Raw genomic sequence first — 21,592 nt, 5'->3', positions numbered from 1 at the left:
GCCCTATAATGTAATGCACTAAAAGGCATCTCTCTAAGTATCTATAAATATAAATATCAGCTTATTATGGCTCTCGTGATCTCAACAAGAGAATAGCATTCAATAAATATATGTTTGAGCTCATTTTTGATCTCATTTTTGGAAAAAACAAAAACCTAATGAAAGCATTCGGGTGGAGTAACTAGGTCCATCAGCCAGCACCCGAGTGACCACACCAACTTTCATTACAAAGTTACACCCTTGCACTATCGGCAGGTTTAGCTTTAAAGTAATCATTTGTTTTAGATGTTTATTTAGTATCTGTCGCTTTATTCAACACAGCTGAGATGATTTGTAAAGAAATCATTCATTTACTTATCATCTCAAGCAGGTAGGTAAACTTCTGTCTTCTGTCTCTCAGCAGGTGTTTTTTTTCTCCTCATAATGCAACAGCTATTGTCTTTGACAGGAGCAAATCCATGTTCTCTTGCCTTAATATAGAGCAATATTCCTAAAGTTGATGAGAACTTGTTGCGCACTCTACCTGAGGAGAAACTGTTAAAAAAATAAAAAACTCCTATTTTCACACATTTAACACCTTTTAATACCTTCAAGAAGGTGCCCCTGTCTCACCAATAGTCTGTCAGTTTGCCAGTTTTAATTGAAAACAGCTATTCAAATCAACAAATCCATGTTTTCACAAACTCACCATTACAGATAAAATCCTTCTTCTGCACATCTGGGATATTAAGGCCCCGCATCTGGGCCGGGGACATGCACTGGGTGAAGGGAGCCAAGCCCCGCCGGGCTCTAAGCCAATCAGAGAGCCAGGCCAGGTGGCAGTCACAGTGGAGGTTGTTGGAGTGCAGACGCCTGAGAAGAGAAGAGAGCTGTTACAATGCTACAGGCAGAAATCCAGACGGAATCAAATATTCTGACAAGGACTGATCAAAAAAAAAAAAGAAAGGGAATCTGGAGGAATATAGAAAGTAGAAATAAGATGGGAAAGAAATGATTAAAGAGAAATTTTCAAGTCTTTTATTTGGATAGCATATTGAACACCATTTATGGAATTTCTTATGGTTTTAACTTAAGTAATCTTTAAACATTTACATTTACATGTGAAAACTGCCATTGAGACCCAATGTACTTTTATTTATAAAGAAAATGACAACAGTGCAGGAATTATTAAGATTATCTGAAGGCTGTTTTATATGTGAAAAACAAGCTGCATATTGTTCAGATCAGCAGCAGACGATTTTTAAAAGCTTTTTCTTCTTCAACTAAACAGCTAAACACTCCAAAACGATAACAAAGCAAATCTGAGGCAGTTTCATCCAAACATTGCTGGTGGTTTAATTTTATTTAATAATTCAAGAAAAGATCCTGATTCAAAGCTCAGATCCTGAAAAGCAATTGCACAAATTGGCCCTTAAGTTATCTAGATGAACCTCTTAACAGCATCATTTGACTGAAGGAGGCACTGAAAGCTTTGACTTTGATTTGAATGTAATCCTAAGTGGCATCTTCCGCTAACCAGCTCCTCAAATTTAACGTGTTGCATCAATTAAAGTTGCTCCTCGACACAGAATGCATCAGGTGTTGCTGCAAAGAGTCGAGCTGAGCCTCTCCACAGGCTGCAGAGAGACTAGGAGGGGGAGGAGGGCGGATAAAAAGCAGAATGTCTTGTCAGCGTATTATGTGCCAGCCAGGGTATCTGGCCTTTCAGGAGACAGGCCTCCCTTTGTAATAAAGCAGAGGACAAATCCGGTTATAGAACAGAGATGTAGAGATGTTCTCATTGATGCTAGCAGCGGGGGCAGCAGGATTTAATACCGCCTTGCTATTATAAATCCAGTTTATAGTCAAATCCCAGCGTACAGATAGCCACATCCTGGCCCACCTCCTGCTTCGCCTTAATTACTGACAAGTAGGATTAAAACTCAGGGGAGAAAGGAAGACGGCGGGGGTGGGGGTGGCTGGGGTTGTTGCTAAGATGAGTGACTGCAGGTGATGTTCAAGATCAGAGGTCACAGAGTCAGTAACTACAGTCCTGTTGCGATCTATTAAATCTGTGTCTATTTGCGGATGTTCTGTTTTTGGCCTGAGAGGTTCCCCAGAGACTTAAAAGACCAACCAGCATCATGAAAATCATGGGACCCATCAGACGGGTCACAGGAGGGAGGTTCTGGTTGAGTTAGGGGTTAGGTTCCAAAACAATCTCCCTAACTTTGAACATCTCAGATCTCCGGATAATCACTCATCTGAACGTTGAGAGAAGAAGGACCACCTGCACACCTACCAAGAACTATGTGTCAACCTAGACTGGCAGACAGAACAAGCAGAGCATTGATCAGAGAAGTAGCCCAGAGGACCATGGTAACTTTGGAGGAGCGGCAGAGATCCACCAAGAAGAAACAGAGTCTGTAGCTGTTCAAAGCTGATGTAGGCAGATCTAAAAAAAAATTAAGTCAGAGGAATCTTCTGACTCTTTATCATTGTTCTCCCACTTCATCCATAAAATCCAGATAAACTCTAAACCTTTTATTTCCCAAATCAACAAATATTCAATAAGAATATGAAGACTAAAGGACAGAATGTAAAGTAAGAGAAAGGAAAAGGAGGAGGGTGGAAATGAGAGACTAGGAGTGCAATTGACAAAACAACTGGGGAGTAAAAGCCAAACTAAGATATAAGCCTGGTGGAGGGCAAAAGAATCATAAGACCAGAGAACATCTCAGAGATGATCTCATGAGGGAGCACCAAGGAAAAGGAGCAAAGAAGGCGAATCAAATTTGAGATGAGATTCAGAAACACTGAGCAGGAGCAAACAGAACGAGGAACAACAAGCAAATCACAGGAGACATTCACTTTGAGTTGAAAGAAAACAGAAGCAGCAGAGACCGTCTGATTAAAACATATTGGATATTGGTAACTCTGCCCTCAATCTGCTGGCACAGTGCAGCCATGCTGCTGCCTCAAATCCAATTTCCAAGGCATGATTTCAGCCTGGATTGCTGCTCCAGACACAGAAAACCAGGTTTGTGTGGATGGCTGCAGCTCAGTGGGGACCGAGAGAAGGAGCATTATCTAGCATGTGTTTAACTGCATCATGTTTCCACGAGTTCTGAGAGTAAACCTAAGCAGATACAGAGGAAGCTTTTAGAAACTTCTATGAAGGAAGCAGTCCCTGCTATCTTGACATTTTTTTAGTATATTTAACATGAAACTAATAAACTATTTTTCTTTCTAGACTCAGGCTCACTAGAAGATGCTTTTTAAAAATGTTGTGCCATTGGCATGATGAGAATTAGAACTAATTTCTACAACAGTAGGGTCCCTATAGAGCATTGATCTCACATCTGCAACATCAGCAGAGGATCAGTTTAAACTAATCAAAGCTTATCCATCTATAGGGCCTAAATATAGCTTTGTTGTAGTGATACTGGTGTGTTTGTGTGTGTGTGACACAGGTACTGCTGCTGAATAGTCAATGGGTTGACTTCTCTGGTCAAGGATGTTCACATGCAGCAGCAAATATTTCATATGATGGACTTTAATGGGGAAATATTATGTTAAACATCTAAATTAAAAAAAATGGTTCTTAATGTGGGATACTTGTGACATTTACCTTCAAAGTAAGGCCTTGGTGACTGCTTGGCACAGAGCCACAATTAGAATATAAAGGTCCCTAAGCAAAATTTTTGTTTTGGGACCCTAATTACACTTTACAAATCTTGAACAAAGGTTATTTCTCTGGTATAATCTCGTCAAATATGTGCAACACGTCAATAATGAAACAGGGTAAAATGTACAGTTGTGCCTGAAAGTTGACATACCCTTCCATTAAAGATAGAAAAAAATCTAGATAGTTTTCTGTAAAGTTCAGGAAATTTTCAGTGAGACTTTGCACCTGTTGACAGGTATGTTGATTCAATGTTTTAATTTATCAGAGACAGTTATTCTGTTTTGAATTATTACTTTAAAGGGAAAACTTAAAATCAATATTTGATTTTACTAAGTTATCATTTAGTCAAATTTTATTTATTATGACTTTTTAGGTTTTGTGTTATTTGAATAGCCAGTGTGAATTTATCATTTTCTTTAATGGAAGAAAATCTATATATAATTACAAGTAAAAAAAAAAAACTCTTCCTCACCCATTGTGGGTGATCTCCCCCCCTTTTTCCTCCAAACTCCGGTCCTCTACCATAGGCCCCTTTGCTGTTCCTAGAACTGAATGCCCCAATGACCACGGGTACCACTGATGCCTTGACCTCTGAGCTGCTGGTATTTCTTTAGTTTTTCATGTTCTTTTTTCCTGATGTTGCAGTCACTTGGTATTACTATGTCAACCACAAAAGCTTTACTCTGCTTTTTGTCCACCACCACAATGTCCGGTTATTTTGCCATTACCATTCGGTCTGTCTGTATCTGGAAGTCCATTGAGTCGTAGGCTCTCTTGTAGTCAATCCAGGCAGTGCTAAGGTTAGTGTTTTGGGTTCTGGAGTCTCTAGCGACTGTTCTGTCTATCAGGAACTGATGTTTGGCAACTCTGGTATCTTTACCAATTCCCTTCTGAGCTGTGCTCATGTATTGATCCATGCACCCGCTGAGCTTAGCTGCTATGATCCCAGACATGAGCTTGCATGTTGTGGAGAGGCAAGTTATGGGGTGATAGTTGGATGGGACTGTACCCTTTGAGGGGTCCTTCAGGATAAGGATTGTGCGCCCTCCGGTTAGCCATTCAGGGTGGTTCCCATCTTTCAGCAGCTGGTTCATTTGTGCTGCCAAGCGTTCATGGAGTACATTGAGTTTCTTAAGCCAGTAGGTGTGTATCATGTCGGGGCCTGATGCTGTCCAGTTCTTCATACCTGAGACTCTTTCTTGGATTTCTGCCATTGGTCTTCTCTCAGAGAGACCAACCACTGTGCTGCCTCCTTCTCCATATGGCTTTCCAGTACTGTTCAGTTTCCAGCTTGGGTGTTTGTGTTAAAATTATCTAAATACAGTAATTGGAAATTTGTTTTGTAATAAAATTCGATAAATCTGAAAATAGAAGTATTTCTAAAGACTGTATAATTATATAAATCTGGAATAAAAACCAAAGATTCTAGAAAAAAATTGTTACATAATCACAGATATTTGGAAATCAATACGTTATGAACTGAATTCAATAAAAAATGTATCTGAATAAATGTTTGATTAATCAAATAAACAAAATAATAAATCTTAAACCTAATAGATAAATCTTGATAAATAAATATATATATAAATCTTGAATTAGAAAAGTATATATATCTCTTGAAATAACGCTTAAAATAATAAAGTAGATAATGAAATTGTAAAAAAAGGTTAAATTATATATATATATATATATATATATATATATATATATATATATATATATATATATATAGATATAGATATGTGTAAAATGTCTTTAGGAAATTTAATTATTTTATGGAAAATTTGTTATAAATAATTTTTAACACATTGATTTTCATTTATTTAATGTTAGATAAAAATCCTTTTTTTTGTGCAGAGAAACAATCATATAAAGCAGGACGACATGATATCCTTGAGATTGACCAATATCATTTTCCTCTGGTTAGACAAGTCCTTCATCAAATAAATTAACAATATCATGAAAAAGACAAAAAAGAAACCTAAATGATGTAACCATGGTGAAATGAAACCGAATAGCAGGAATGAAGCGCTTAGGAGACTATATAGTTGTAGCTTTAGGGTAAAAAAAAAAGTTTATGTTACAGAAAAAGAACAGCAGAGCATTAAACCAATAGAAATAAGCTGAGAAGGGTCAAATTTTGCAGACTCAGAAGGCACAAATAACATGCAGACAAGGTCTAAAACTCTTGGAAAAATATTATATAAAACACCATTAAAAGATAAATGTGTGTTTGTGTGTGTGTGGGGGGGATTTACTCACAGCGTCCGCAGCTTGGGCATGTGGTTAAAGCTTGACAGTGGGATAAGAGTGATGTTGTTGTTGTTGAGGGTGCTGCAAGAAAGAAAAGACAGAAAGAGAAACAGATTTTTAAATAATCTCTCTATTTTTATTCTTACACTGTTGGGATGTTAAACCTGATCTATCCTGTTTCCCTAACACTGGGCTTTATATTCTTACCCATTTTTCTCTAAAGGTGTCAGTGCAACTTCAAGAACCTACCCTAATCTTTCAATTTTATTCAAAAACATTTAATACAAAAAAGGCTTGATTAAGTATTGTACAATGAATCATTATATACAGACACAAACATCTAAAGGACAATGTCCCTACCAACGCATGAAATATTATACAACATGAACAATAGCATGTTATAATGACATTAATAAAACAATCAAAAGCCAAGGAGAAGAAAAAGAAAGAAGTGGGAAAGGCAGGCTATTTCTGAGTCTTCAGAGCATTGCAGAAAATGCATGACCCTCCCTTTCACTAATCTAGAACGCAGTAAATATAAAATGGACAGATCATGAAGTTTACAGATGGGAAAAGGGAAAAAATAAATAAAAATCTAATAGAATCTTTAAATTGGAGCCATATTAAACCACCTCAAGATCTCCCTGGTTCTGAAGTCTGGATGCAGGATGCAAAACCTCCTGCAGAGATGCTGACTAGTCCTTTTACCAGGTAAATGTCTCTTCAAATCTTGAGTCTAAGTCATTTATTAAGATTTTCTTTTGTGACCTGAGTGCGACTTGAATCTGAGCCACCAGCAGAGAACAGAGAGCTGCAGCAACTTAACGTAAAGGTGACTGAAGCAGAGAGAGGTGTCTTTGTAATGATTATAAGATAGAAGGAAAAATATCTTAAACACGCAGTTGATCTATTTAGGAAATCGTAACTTTTCCTTTTAGATAAAGGATCAATGAAACACTGGAGGTAAAGTTTCTGGAGATGAGGAGGAGATCTTCTCCTCAGATCTTCTTAGGTAACCATTTAGACTTTGACCTGTTTGGGGACTAAAATACAAATAAATCTAGATACCAGTGAAATAAAATATTGAACTCAGAGACATTCCATTAACAGGAAGCATCGGTCAAAAAGTAAAACATTTTTTTTTATTTTTTTTATTAAAAAAAATTTCCTATCAATTAAGTGAGCTCAATCACATATATAAGCAGATATAATAAAAAAAAACAACATAGGCTGCCAGACTCTGGGATGTTTTTCTACTTGTTTGCTAAATACATTGAATGCCTTTTCCTAAGCTCCTGCTCAGGTCAGTCTCATCATAGCTTTAGTCTAAATCACTTCTCTTTAGCTTTCATATGCTGAGCACATCCAGGGAAACATAATCCTATCCACTATCTAGAAATAATATCCAGATTTTTTACATAGTAGGATCAAACTGGGGTGATGTGATAAAAACCCCAAAGATCCACTGGCACCCAGATTGAACCAGGAGTTCAACCCAAAACCATCCGGCTGTCAGAAAACTCTAAACTGAATACTAAAAAAATGTTTTAATGTATCCCAAAATAAAAAAGGACATTGATAAAAGACAAAGTTTACAGGATAGAGTAATCAGATTGCTGATCTGTTTAGCTGCTACTGCAGCACCTGGTGAACGAGCAAAATACAAAGTAAAGAAGGACTTAAGGGTCCAGGATCTTTGTTCTGCCAAAATCTCTGCTTAAGAAAGATTCAAATCAGAGGAATGAGATGCAGCAATCTCCCAAAGTAATATGTGATGTTTCAAGCTCCAAAATTAAAAAGATGAATCCTACTCTCCGTTTTTTTAACTCAGAACCGGTCATTGCTGTCAGTGGGATCACTGCGTCACAATCTGCAACATGTCATTCATCACAGGACTGGAAAACAGGACTGTCTGTGAATACTGCAAAAACATCCCCCCGGTGTGTTGGAGACACACCAGACCTATTGATTTCATCAAGTTTTCATGAAACATGAATTCCCTCTGGGAGGTTACTGACAGACTGGTACAAGCTGCTAAATGCTAACACGCTAACGCGTATCTTATTATCTAAGCATTCAGAAATGTGGAAATCAAAACCTTCCCTCTAAATTGTTGACATGGAGCATAGATATTTCAAAGTGAAATTTAGTCTCATGCTGTAATAAATAAAGATCTGAAGACATTTTTATTTTATGTTAATATTCTAGTTGATTGTGCATGGATAAAAAAATGGTTTCAATAAAGATCAAACTAGGTCCAAAGGCTAATACAGGAATGAAAAATTCCCCTTATTAAAGATCATTATTTCAAGCTACATTTTTATTCTTGTTTCAACACACAAAAGAAAACACTGGAAGCAAAAAAAAAAAAAAAAGAGAAAAGATTAAAAATACAGAGTTTATTTTGGTAAAAGCCGGCGACCAGCTCAGCTCCTCTTTCTGTTTTTGCCCAACTTTCACGGATCATTAATTTTACTTGGTAGAAAATAGAGACAGTTTACTTTACATATCACCCGAAACTGTGTGTATTCAAGAATCATTGGTAGAAGAAGAATGACGGCCGAGTGCTCATTTTTTTGTATTTGAAACCGGTTCATTTTTCACAGCTGACAGCGTGTTTTTAATGCTTCCTGACACCAACAAGGACCGATTTCACCCTGAGAAATGGAGCCGATCCGGGATTAAACAATGTTTCTCTGAATCGACCCAAACATTCGGGGTATCAGACGCACAAAACAAAAACATGGTTTATTTTACTTCCCGTATTGTCGTCATAACTGTTCAAAATAACTTAATTACCGAGGGGTTAAGCAGTGTTTTTTCTAACACCCACTCGGATCAGAAATAGGCTGTTTTTGCTCCCTTCTCCTTCTCTTTAATTCACGTCTCAGCCCTCCTCCCTGCCAGTGCAGCCTCACTGGCCTTGGTGGACAGATCCAGTTTCACACTCACTCTAACACACATCCTCAGCCCTGTCAGGGGTGATTCTACCCACTATATATAATTTAATTGTGGAATAACAATAATTTCCCTCTGCAATTTTCCTGTCAGTTATTCTCCGGCTCTGGCTCTTCAGACCCCCTTCACATCGCTCTGCCTTAATAAAGCGGTGACTGGGCTGGCTTCAGCCAAGGTAAACATGGAAAACACAATCTATCCGTCCAGAGCTGCCCTCCAAATTGTGGCCTTCTTCTCCTGCTTATTTTACACGCTTCTGGCCATGGGTGCTCTTTTTAAAATGATGCATATTTAGTAGCTCCAGGCTGATTTCAAACATATCTTAAGTTTAGCCTCATTACAAGGGGTTTGCTTATACAACACAAATGATCAAACTGGAAAGTACCGATGGAATTAAAGGTCATTTCACACTGCATGCTGGTAATTTCCACTGTTATGCTGATGATACTCAGCTATAGATAGACAACAGGCATGGCTTGAATACTTACAAATATCTGAATTCTTCTCTTTTTTTAATTTGACACCAGACAGAAATGATTGTCTCTGGACCAGAACCTCTAATAGATGAGCTGCTTGATCAGCAGCCTTATCTGAATGCTGTTAAATAGCCCCCCCCCCATTCTCTAGCTTTTTCTCCGACTCAAGCTTCTTTTCTGAACATACAGCTTTGCGATCAACCGGAAGCAGTTCCACGCAAATATATTGTGACATAATATGTCTGACGAAATTGTTTTTATAAACATTTTTTTTTTAAATATAGCATTTTAAATGCCACAATAAACACATTTAATGAATTTTAATGCCAATTAAGGCCTTAATTTAAAAAAATAATAATTTAATGACTTTTAATTATTTTTAATGACCCATGGAAACACTGTATTAAAGTAAAAAAAAAACTGTAATTTTTTATCAGGATTTCCCATATAAATCCAACGTAAAACCTAAGTCGAAAAAATTGCTAAAGCAGAAATGACGCAGAAAAAATACCCCATGCATTGGTTACTTCAAGGCTGGTCTATTGTAGTTCTTTACTATCAGGAAGTCCACAAAAGTCTTCACCTGATCCAAAAGGTTCCAGCTAGAGTTCTGATCAAAATAATAATAAAAAGACCAGATTTCTACAATTTCCAATTTTTTTTTTCATTGGCTCTTGGTTAAAAAAATAATTCAAAATTCTCTTTCTTACGTATAAAACCCTAAATTATCAAGCTCCTTCATATAACCTTCCAAACTGCAGGTTTACTGGTGGCTCTTGGAGGTAGAATGGAAGGAAGATCTTTTAACTTTTAGGCTCCTCTTCATCCACCATAAATCCTTTTCTCTCCACTTAACACAAACAAAGGCAAACGGTGGGAATACTTTGTAATGCACTGTGGTTTAATTTGAATTCTGACCTTTTTTCATGTAGATTATTGATCATAAAGACAATTCTGTTAACCAGGTGTTCCAGGCACGTCCCATCGAGAGGAGACCCAGGACATGCTGGAAGGACTATGTTTGTGGGCTGGCCTGGGAGCGCCTTGGGATTCCCCCAGAGGAGCTGGTCGAATTGACTAGGGAGAGGGACGTCTGGGCCTCCCTACTGAAGCTGCTATCCCTGTGCCCGACCCCGGATAAGCCGAAGAAGATGGATGGATGGACAATTCTGCTAGACAAAGACGAGGTAATTCCCTGTGAAAACAACCTTATGGTGGCATCCAGCTCTACTCTCACAATGAATCCAATAAAAAGGCCACTTCAGCGTTTTTCCTTTTTAATTTAAGGGTCGCAGTGACCTCTGCAGCCATAGAACAATCCATGATACCTGACAACCGGCTATATGTGCCTACGTGAGTCCATACATGTATTGAGTTTTTACTCAATTTATCTGCAGAGTCTTGAGTCAGCATGAACACACGTGCTTGTTTCTGATGCTTTGTGTCTATTTGCAATGCGGCGAACTCACTGTTGCTGTAAAAGAGCCTCTGCAGTCATTGATGGAGGAGCCTCTTTAGAGGCAAGCCACCACTGAGATGCTATCACAAGAGCGTGTGTGAGTGAGGAGGGTGGTGGGTTGGTGGGTGGTGCATGCAGCAGATAGAGAGACAGAGTGATGGTATCACACGTGTCTTTTTCTGCAGCCTACACCCAGAGGTCAAAGTCTCACTCGTCAATCTTCTGTGGACCCACACTCAGAACATCGTGTGCTTTTAGATCCTGAGACTCAGAAGGAAGGTAGAAAAGGATAAAATACGGATCATTTGGATTTCCCCTCTAAAACCCGATGCTCCTGAGCTCCTGCAAGATTAAATGTAAATAATCTGAAATGCTGAGCTTAAGGGCTAGGATTTGACTATTATACACATCCTGCTAAAAGTATTCACGCTTGGTGAAAATGTTCACATATAACCTGTTACATCCAAAACTATGTTGTAATCAGGATTAAATGTGAGCAGAGAATGAATATGATGAAAATGACACAAGCTTCCTGAAAATTTCCTACAAATAAGAACACCTAAAGCATGTGGCATTCACTCTAATACCCATAAATAAAACCATCAGCTGAATAGTGGAGAGGATGGACCACTGGCCACCCTTTAAAGACAGGTGGACCATCCCAACAAGCTGGACAAGGAGAGCATGGATAAGACAAGCAACCAAAAGCAACAACGGATTTTGCAGTTAGCACTTTTTCTTTTGTTTTCTAAATTTTAACTTTTTATTCATATAAAGTCTTTTTTTGGCAACTTAGAGAAACATCTTGTAACCAATAGCCACCACGGGACATCTGACCCCTAACTTCCTGGTTAAGCAGCCGAAACACCACTGACAGCACCAATGAAAAATTAAGACAGCCAACCCAATCTGTACCATCGGCCCATTGCCACATGTGAAAGCTTGTATTCATCCAGGTTGCCTTCCATAATGTGCTTACAGCACTGAAGGTACTTATTTCTACCCTTAAATCATCAAAGAATGCTAAGCTACATATTGTAGAAATTATTGCACAACTTTTCTGAGAGAATTGGATAAATATGAAGTTCCATAACTGAATTAGCTTTTACATTCTATCCCTTAAACTGCTTGTCATCAGAGGACATGCTCAGAGCAGTCATTCAAACTATGACTGCAAAGTATTAATCTGCATCAGTTTTGCTTTTCTTTAGATTATGCAGTATCTTTTATACTTTTAAATACACATTACTGTACAATGAAAGGAAAACTTAAAATTCTACCATATATTTCAAAATCCAAAGCTGAAAAAAAAAGCTGCCAGAAGGACAGGATCCCATTTGTGGGACAGTTCAGACTCAGATGAGTGATATGCAACTGAAAGGATGTAAAATGGGCTGATACGGGTTGTGCTACTGGTACGGATCAGACAAGAGCACATTCACCTCTTTAGAATAAATCCTACATCAGAGAACAACAGAAATGTCTGATCAGGTAAGTGTTATATCTGTTTTGTTGCCTTGGAAATAGAGCCTATATATCTCTGGGGTTTAAGGGGACCTCAAACTGCCATAAAGTGGAGCTCTGGGTCACATGACTCATTCAGCAGCAGATCTGACCCTCTCAGGCTAGTCAAGGCTTTGAGAGGGGCAGCCACGAAGCATTGATACCAAAAATTTAAGTTATTTAATATATCTCAAATTAAACAGATACCCTGGTCAAAAGTTATGGAGCTTTGCTGTAAATATAAAGTAAAGTTACTTGATACAGGAATAAATTGCTTCTGTAGGAGAACCCAGAAATCTGAGCTCAGAACCCTGAAGGTGAGTTCCCAGCTTGGGTTTAAGATGTTTTGCTCTGAGGAAGAGTCTGTGGAGCAATAACGTTTATTTGCTATTAGTCTCTATTATGCTCCATCAGCCTTAACGGACACAAATCAATACATGAGCAGAATGTCTGAATTAGCGCAGCTTCTATGATACAAACAGAGCATTAAAAGTTTATGGCTGTGATTACAACCCACATTGACTTTACGTTCAGAACCGTTAGTCTTTCTAGTAATGACGAACACGAGTTATTGTCTGAGAACTGCTGGAGAAGGTCGATTGGGACATGAAACTTCTATCAGGCTTCTTGTTTTCACAGATATAAACATGTTTTTTTTTATTTCTACAGCTAACAGTTCCTCAGGTTTTTTTTGCCCAATCTGTTTAAATACTGAACAGAGAGGCTAGGAAGCCCTTATTGGAAGAAATATTAGTCTGGACTGGGGGCCGGCTGGCAGAAGTGGGATTATTTGGTCAGAAACTGGAGCTGCTTAGAGTCAAATATAACAATATTTATTTAATCCTACAGAAAAAGACAGAATTCACTTCTTGGAGCATTAATGGGTGAAATCCTTTGCAGTTTTAAACTACTAGTGTCTAAGATCTCCATCAGAACTTCACTGCAGGGCAAAATAAAGATCTCAAGATGTCAGCTGCAAGTTCATCAGATTGCTTCAAGAAATTTAAATTATTCCAGGAACTTCATCTCTTTTAAAAACTCCACCTAATTCAATTCATTTTTCAATTAAAAGGAAAACAAAAGATTTAGCTGCACTGATGCTAACCTCATATATAATCATTGCTCTAGCTAATCTCACCTAAAATATAACACACACCCCAAGGTATCTCATTAATGTATAGGTCTTATCAACCTTATCAGCATTTTAAGATGCCTGCTCTCAACAAGAAATTGAAATTCCTGCAGCATGACTGGGAGAAATATATTGATTTTACAGATTAAATGCAATTTAGCCAGAAAAACAAAACAAAATGAAAAGTAAAAAGGGTGAAAAGGTTAAAGTAAGGATAAATTATATCAGCGGTAAATGCTGAGTCTCATCCAAGGCGTGAATTGAGATAAACCACGAGGCCAATGTGAGCATTGATTCTGAAGCTGTCTGGGATGTAGCATGATGCTTGTAACTCTATTTAACACCACCAGCAACGTGCATCTAAAACACCGACCTGCAGGAGCTACGGAGAAAGCTACAAATATGAAACAGAGTCACAATGGAGCTGTAATTAGATTTACGCTGGCACCTAGAAATAATGATGTTCTGCACCAGGTCACAGCAAATAATCCATTACATTGCATCCTGCAGCCCTGTTTGGAGGTATATGTGTTTATCTCAGCTTACATTTGCACATATATCAGTAAACTGATTACAGACATACTCTTGGAGTTAATAGGAATAACTGATCCTTTTCATGATTGATTAGGGAATGAGTTAATTTATGATTCGCCTTTCAGGACATGTTGGGTATTAGTGCATAAATATGAAGTTCCATAAATGATTTTAAATTTAGATTTTAAATGATCAAACAGCTGTTTTTCCGTATCTGGGGTGAGGAAAATTGGGAACTGTAGAGCATTAGATTCAAATCTCCACCTTTTGGCACGAGCAATCCAGAACATATGTTAAAATCCTTACAGTTCTGTGAGAACTGCTGGTGGGCCCATCAGAAACAGGGATCTCTAAAGATAGACCTCTGTCTGTTTAGGGCAGACACCAGGATGCAGAATGGATGCAATGTCTAACAGCTATAAAACTTTAGACGATTGTGTCTACATTTTGAAACGATTTGTTTTCTGCTGCCGCCTTTGGAGTTTAAGTTTGAGGTCTGAGCGTAATCCGGATCTGTTGGAGGTTTCCCACACAGACTGAACAACAGCCAACTTAAAAGGGTCGTTGAGTCGTGTGAAGAGCACTCTGCGTCTGCACCAGGACCTCATTACAGTGCTGAGACACTCTGTCCCTCGCTGCTTTAAATCTGAACGAGTCTCTGAGCTGCAGCCAGGTCACACAGTCACTGAACCAGAAGTGCCTAAAGTACTAATGTTTATTACTCAAGTAGAAGTATAAATCCTACTGTTTAAAAACACTTCTGTAGAAATTAGAGTATCAACTTAAGCTTTTTACTTAAGTAAAAGCTTAAAAGTACCATTTTCAAAACTACTTAAAGTATAAAACTACAAAGCAATGCAGGAAAAAATCTTTAGGGACAGATGCTTTACTGCAATAGCCTATTAAATACAATTATGGATGATATCTTCCTTACGCTTAATTTTCTTAGTTATATAACTAATTGTGTCAAATTTAAATGTATAGTGGAGGATGTTCTTTTTCCGGGTGGATCGTCAAAATAAGTGGTCTTTCTAATTGTCAGTCTTTCTAGAGATGTCCTATGTGCTTCATCACCATTTACACTAACCCGCGTTGAGTCTGACATGTTGGAAAAATTGCAAATCTTTTGGAAAGTAAGTTAGTATGAGTGATACAAACCGCAACTTTTAAAAGAGCGTGCATGAGGAGAAATAGACTTCTGCACGATCTTGTTCAATAGGCGCTCCCTCTTAGAAGTGGGTACAGGGTTGTGCATGTGCATTTTTTTTTTAAGCGGAGAGGGTTGGTCTTATCAAAAATCCGCAGAAATTCTCCATTATACATCTTTAACCTTACATCATCTTGAAAAACTATTTATTTTGGCATGTGGCGAACAACAAGTGGGTACAGTACCAAGACCAACTACAAAGGAAATAATTGTCTCAATAAAACATATTCTTTTGATTTTTTTTTTATACTAACAGGACGTAATGAAAGGAGTTGAAGTAAAAAGTTGTCTAAAAGATAAGTATAGATAGCAAAAATATCTACTTAAGTAAGGTAACAAAGTGTTTGTACTTTGTAACTTGACACCTCTGCACTGATCCGATGTTTGAACCGAATTTCACTCCATTACTCCATGTCAGGGGTTTCAGTCCATGTTGTGGCTGACCAACTGAATTCTGCCTTGCTGACTCAGATGCTGAAACTCACCCACCCTTGAAATATCAGAACCACACAAAGCTGTTGTTCCATGCAAAGCTTCTGCAGGTGCAGCTGCAGGCATGTGTGTGAGAGCAGACTGGGACATCTGACTCAGGTGATTTTGTTTTGTCCCTAAAGCCTCTCACACTCAAACTGCCTACAGAAACACTGAGAGGCTCTTTAGGAGGAGAACTTAAAAGCTTTTATTAAATTGTCCCATATATGAACTTTCCCACGAGGTTTAACGCCCACGTCACAGATTCCCCCCGGTCGCTCCGCCTGAAGCCTTCCCACTTTTTGTTTGTGCGTTGCCAAGAAATGTGTGTGCAGCTACAAACGTGAACCATTGCCTATGTGTGTGTTTAAAGGGTCCCCTTTAATATATGCTCAAGTGTTTGAACAACCAAAGTCACGCAATTTGCTCCTCTCATCTCTGTGAAAATTGACATTTGTAGAGTGTTGCCTTTGGAAACCAGCCTGGGAAAGCTCACAGTTTACAATCGTAGCCAAACAGGGTGGCAGGAGAATAACAATAATGTATTTTTTTTGAGACTCAGATTGTGACAAACAGGAGTTCAATGCAGCTACCGACCGGAAGGCCGGATCAGGTTTAGAGTCCTTGACAGACCAAAAATGAAGGATTCCGAACTGTTTGATCAGAAACCACCAAGAACCTGACACCCTCCTGTGCAGACGGCTAACCTCCATATCACAGTGTTTGAAAGGTTTAAGAAACGTGTGTGATGTGTCCAGATGAACCAAAGTATAGGTGCAAGGGAATAAAACTGCTGATCAGACCAGGACAGATTAAGCTGCAGGTTTTTCTCTCTTCAGCGACTCCTGTCCTCCCTCTTTCTACCCCTCCTCGATGCAAAAACGCCTGATTTCCGTCTGAGATCACCGATCTGTTCCTGCTCTTCTTCCTCATCTGCACCCCTCCACCCGATGGGATGTGGTTAATGGCGCGTGGCTCGGGCAGCTGCCATCCGGCTCTTCCACATCACTAACATGTAAATGTAGCTGCAAACAGCAGCAGAGGAGATTCTAAAACATGCAGCATTCAGCTAAACTCATCCATGGAAAACTGGAAATTCATCAGTGAATTACCTCATTTCAATTTCATTTTAGTCATGAAGCACATAAAAAAGAACTAATGGATTTAAGACGCAGATGATTATCAAAATAAAATATGACAAAACAACAGTAAGTAGGATAAACACCTCTAGAAAGCCTGCAGTGAAATAAGCACACAGACTTAATGAGAGCGGAAGAGGATGCTTGTCGGACTTTTTAAGGGGATTTCTTCTTTACTTCACTGGAGCCTGATCTCAGAGTTTGGTACCAATAGAACCTGATAAAATAGAACAATAGACCGAAGCAGTCAGAGAGGTCAGGAGGAGTGAAACCATTAATAGGTTTAACCATTTAAAGCCAGGAAATAATGTTCAGAAAAATCAAATTAGATGTGTCATTAACCTTTCTGACAAATGAAAAAAAAAACAAACAAAAACCCCATTAATTTTGTATGAATTAAATTTTATAATTTATTTGCATCGTCTGTGTTGCATTGAGCATATCTTAATCTTTTATACATTTCCTGTCTGATTTTGTAAGTCAAGGTTTTAAAGAACTAAAATATCCCACAGGTCTCAAAAACTCATGTATCAAATATAACACAGTTGGTTTTAAAGGCCTAATAGTCATGATGAGGATTAAAATCAGTTCTTTGTTAAATCGGCAGCAAGAGGAGAGAAAGGAGGACAGCGGAGACGGTTTGGTGTTTCTGGACCAAACTAATTCAATTTCAGTTCAATTCAATTCAGTTTATTTCTATAGCGCCAATTCCCAACACAAGTCATCTCAAGGCACTTTACAGTTCAACCAGATCATACAGTCAAATTGATTCAAAGTTTTCTATCTAAGGAAAACCAGTTGATTGCATTGACTCTAATAAATTCCCTCACACTAAGCATGCTTGTAGCGACAGTGGAGAGGAAAAACTCCCTTTTAACAGGAAGAAACCTCCAGCAGAACCAGGCATTCTATTAAGGCATAGAAGACAGGTCAGACTGATGCAGGCTCAAAGTGAATTCTGACAATCACGTTGGATGGAGGATCATAGGGAGATAAATCTGACAGTCATCAGCATACGATACAGTCAAAGCTGCAGGAGGAGGAATAGAACCATTAAAAGGTACCATTATTCTGGCCAGGTATTTTGAATCCACCAATCATTGTGCAGGGTTGACTTCCTTCCCTTTATGCGGTCTGCAAAGATTTATTTCAAGCTTACCGAAACATAGGATTTAGAAATTCTCCTGAAAAACCTCAACAGTTTCAACCCATCAACTAGAGCTCCATCTAAAGAAGCATAGCAGCACCTCAGATTTATTAAAATCATAATCTTGATTGCTATTACGATTAGCTATTAGGGTACTCAGAGAAAACGACTTTCACCAAGGGAGAACATCCAAACTCCAACCAGAGAGGCCAAGCTGAAGGCCTGGGCTCGGTACCAGCAGAGGAGTTTAAACAACATTTACTGAAAACAGGATGTTTCTTTCTTTTCACTTTATCAGTCTCCTCCTTCTTCGTTCAGCTCCCCTTACTTCAACCTCCTGCTGTTCATGTTTTTTTTTTTTTTTTTACATGAAACATTAGGGATCATAAAGCGATGCATTAAAAAAGGTGGTTCAATACAATAAAAAGATCTAAAATGTACTAAATATAAACTAAGGGGATAAATGTCAATCTAAAAAAATAAAATCAGTTAAAAATGTAATAAATGTTCATGGATAATTATAACGTCCTGTTCCATTAAATCACCCTACATCATTGCACAGTACTTTAATCTAAATTTGGTTGTTAATGCCGACTACACAGGATTCTTATGTTATAAATTCATTCTTACTGTATCTCTTTTCTATTTTTCTTTGTATGTTGAACTGTTGGGATGCTTCTATTTGACTTCTGCATTGCTGCTGGGAGACATGATTTTTCCCACTGAGGGAAAATAAAGGATGTTTCTATTGTAATGAAAGGGCCATTATAATTTAATTAAGTTAATTAGTTAGGTTCAGCAAAAGCCAAAAAATATGTTTTTTGTTTTAAAATCATCAGTAATCCATTCTGATTAGAAGACACTATTCTGGTTTATTTAGTTATTTAGGCAGATCTACCTTTTCCTTACTGAGGTCATTGCCTTTGTGCCACTGGCTGCCAGGGTGTGATGGTTTTTCTAAGCCTGCTGGCTCAGAGGGAAGCCAGAGGTCCGGCCAAACCACAATCCCTGAGCAGAAAGCTGCTCTGCTCTCCCCTGACCCCCCCACAAGCACGCAGACAACATCTTTACCGTAGAGGAGAGAACCTCAGGACTGAAGCTAATTCAATCTTTCACAACCAACACACACACCTACACACAAGCTCAATGTTTAAAGCAAACACCGGGTTCAAGGGAGGTGGTTTCAGGGTTTCAGTCCAGCTGCCAGATCGTAGCCGCAGAAACGCATCCATTACTGGGGGCCATCCAGAGTCCAGAGATACACACACACGCACACACACACACACACACACACACACACACACACACACACACACACACACACACACACACACACACACACACACACACACACACACACATACCCATCAGGGCTGCAACACAATCTTTGTTTAAAAGAGGTTTTTAAGTTCCTGACTGAGTTGATAATACATTTTGATGGAGCCTATTTTCAGTTATTCAAATTATTATACAATATTACTGAGTGTTGATTGTTTAAAAAAAAAAAAAAAACTGACAACAAAAAAAGCCCAACATACCCACATTGGATCAAATTTCAGGATTAATCTGGGTCAACTCAAGTAGGAGCCAAGAAGAAAGGTAAAACAGAGCCTCCAGCTAAAAGACAGGATTAATGCTCACCTTTCATGGTTTCTGTCTCGTCTGTCTCTGTTGATTTAGAATAAATAAATATAAGTTTAAGTTTCACTCTGTGGTTCTGTCTATGACCAAATTGCATATAAAGATGTCTACAAAATGATGCAGAAACACAAACATTCACTCCTCCGGTGCCAGAATCTGATGGTTTTAACCCAGAACAAACTCAAAGGAGAGGGAGGCCGTTATAAGGATATTTCCCAATTCCAAATAGCACCCCTCAATGAAAAAAACAAAACCAAAAAAAAAACAGTTGAACCAACTTACATAGATCAGAGACCAGAGTCCACCAGACTCTAACTAAAGGGGTTATGACCTCAGAGGTCCTTTAGTTTCTGTAGTTAGTGATCTGTTGTTAATCTATTTTACTTTCTCTCTCTTTCCTGTTGGATTCGTATTTCCGATGGTGGAGGATGGAGAACATGCAGTGAATGGGGATGTTTAGAGGGTCACTGGGAATGTGGAATAGTTCTCATTAATTAACATGTGAAGTGCTTCACTGGACATGGGGAAGCTAGACCGTGACGGTTACTGGGGATGTGGGATTCAGGGTGAGGAGGAGGAAATCCATCCTGAACATCCAGCTTGAGATACAAATGATGGGTTCAATCAGAGCAGATACAGAGCTAGAATGGCCTAGTCAAAGTCCAAACATAAATTCAACTGAGAATCGGTTGAAATGTTTGAAAACCAATTTTCTTAGAAGTTCTCCATCCAGCCTGATGATGTCGGTGATAAAAGCATTTCAAATCTTAATCAGATTTAAAAGTGTGTTAAAATTAATCTGCCGCTATTTCACTTTTTTTTTATTATTAATACAAGATAAACACCATTACCAATTCAGACAGACTAGAAGGTGGGAAAGCAGATAATGAATTGGAGATCGGAGCCTTTAAGAAGGATGAAAGCATGTAAGAAACGAGGAGTGCCACATTTCCATGTGACTGCAATAGTGGAAGTCACCTTGAGGAGTCACAGAGCAGCTCTGTCCATCTCTGCTCATGAATCATGACAGCTGCTGGTCGGCCCGAACCACTCCGCTACACCCCACCCTTCACTCCTCTTTCACTCACACTTTCTCTGTGCTTCGTGAGGAACATGGCTCATAAAATATGCAGCTCTATCTGTCAGACTCGGACTGAGCTCTCGTGACAGGCCTCTGCCCTTCCTCCATCATCTCTGTCCTGGAGACACTTTGAGCTTCTGATGAGCTCCACCTGGACATTTACCTTTAAACCTGTGGTTCTGATCCCAATGGAACCAAGAGCAAACCAGACAACCATCCAGACATTAGGGTTTCATCTTGGAGCAGCGTCAGGTCTGAGGAGAGCTGACCTGAAAACGCACATATTGAGCTCTGAAGGACAGGTCTTCAACACCAGGAGCCCGCATGCTCCCAGCATGAGCCTAGAGTTGGACCAAGGTCTTTAAAATCTAACGCTAGCTCTAAAAACCCAGCTTAATGTTTCATGTCTGATTTTATGTGAATTTAAAGAGAATATTTGATTGCAGAAATTATCTGCTCCGATATCCGGCTGCATTCTGTCATCTCTGTGCAGGTCTTCGGTCAAAGAAGGGGGACCTAAGTCCCCATCAGCCTCCTGCAGATTCTTTTTCTGCACATAGAGCCAAACTTAGAAATCTCTGGTCTTTGAGAATTCTGTCTCGTCTAATCTGGTTGAAATACAAATTTTTATAAAGGAATACAAGTTTGGTGGAGTTTCTGAAGCATGGCTGCCTCGGTTCAAGGTGAGCAAAGAGGAACAATGCAGCCAGAGACGGATTGCACAGTGGAGCCTCTTTCAGAGCAGATGTGCATTACAGAAGGGCACAGAACCCGCACACATGTAGCACCACAAACATCTGTCAGCGGTTATTAGACAGTACTTTTATCACGGGGAACTGATTGCAGGTCAGTTTTCTTTCAGTCGCCTTGAACCCGCAGAGGTCTGTGCTGGGCTGACATGTCAAGATGACAGCGACTTAATAG

At 38.9% G+C, this 21,592-nt stretch overlaps 1 protein-coding gene across 1 annotated transcript in view; it reads right to left on the bottom strand.

Annotated features, from left to right (window-relative positions):
- LOC107083797 (slit homolog 3 protein-like) overlaps positions 1–21,592 on the bottom strand; it is a 256,322-nt gene that overhangs the window by 67,871 nt on the left and 166,859 nt on the right. Inside the window, exons 7-8 of the mRNA XM_015373268.1 lie at positions 5,930–6,001; positions 689–852 (exon numbers count right to left, since the gene is read on the bottom strand). Coding sequence (XP_015228754.1) covers positions 689–852; positions 5,930–6,001 — 236 coding nt within the window. The remainder of the gene's footprint in view (positions 1–688; positions 853–5,929; positions 6,002–21,592) is intronic.

This window comes from Cyprinodon variegatus, unplaced genomic scaffold (assembly GCF_000732505.1).
Source record: "Cyprinodon variegatus isolate N-32 unplaced genomic scaffold, C_variegatus-1.0 Scaffold84, whole genome shotgun sequence".
Lineage (NCBI taxonomy): Eukaryota > Metazoa > Chordata > Actinopteri > Cyprinodontiformes > Cyprinodontidae > Cyprinodon > Cyprinodon variegatus.
Note: the sequence above shows the minus strand (reverse complement) of the source record. Positions and strands in the feature narration are given on the sequence as shown.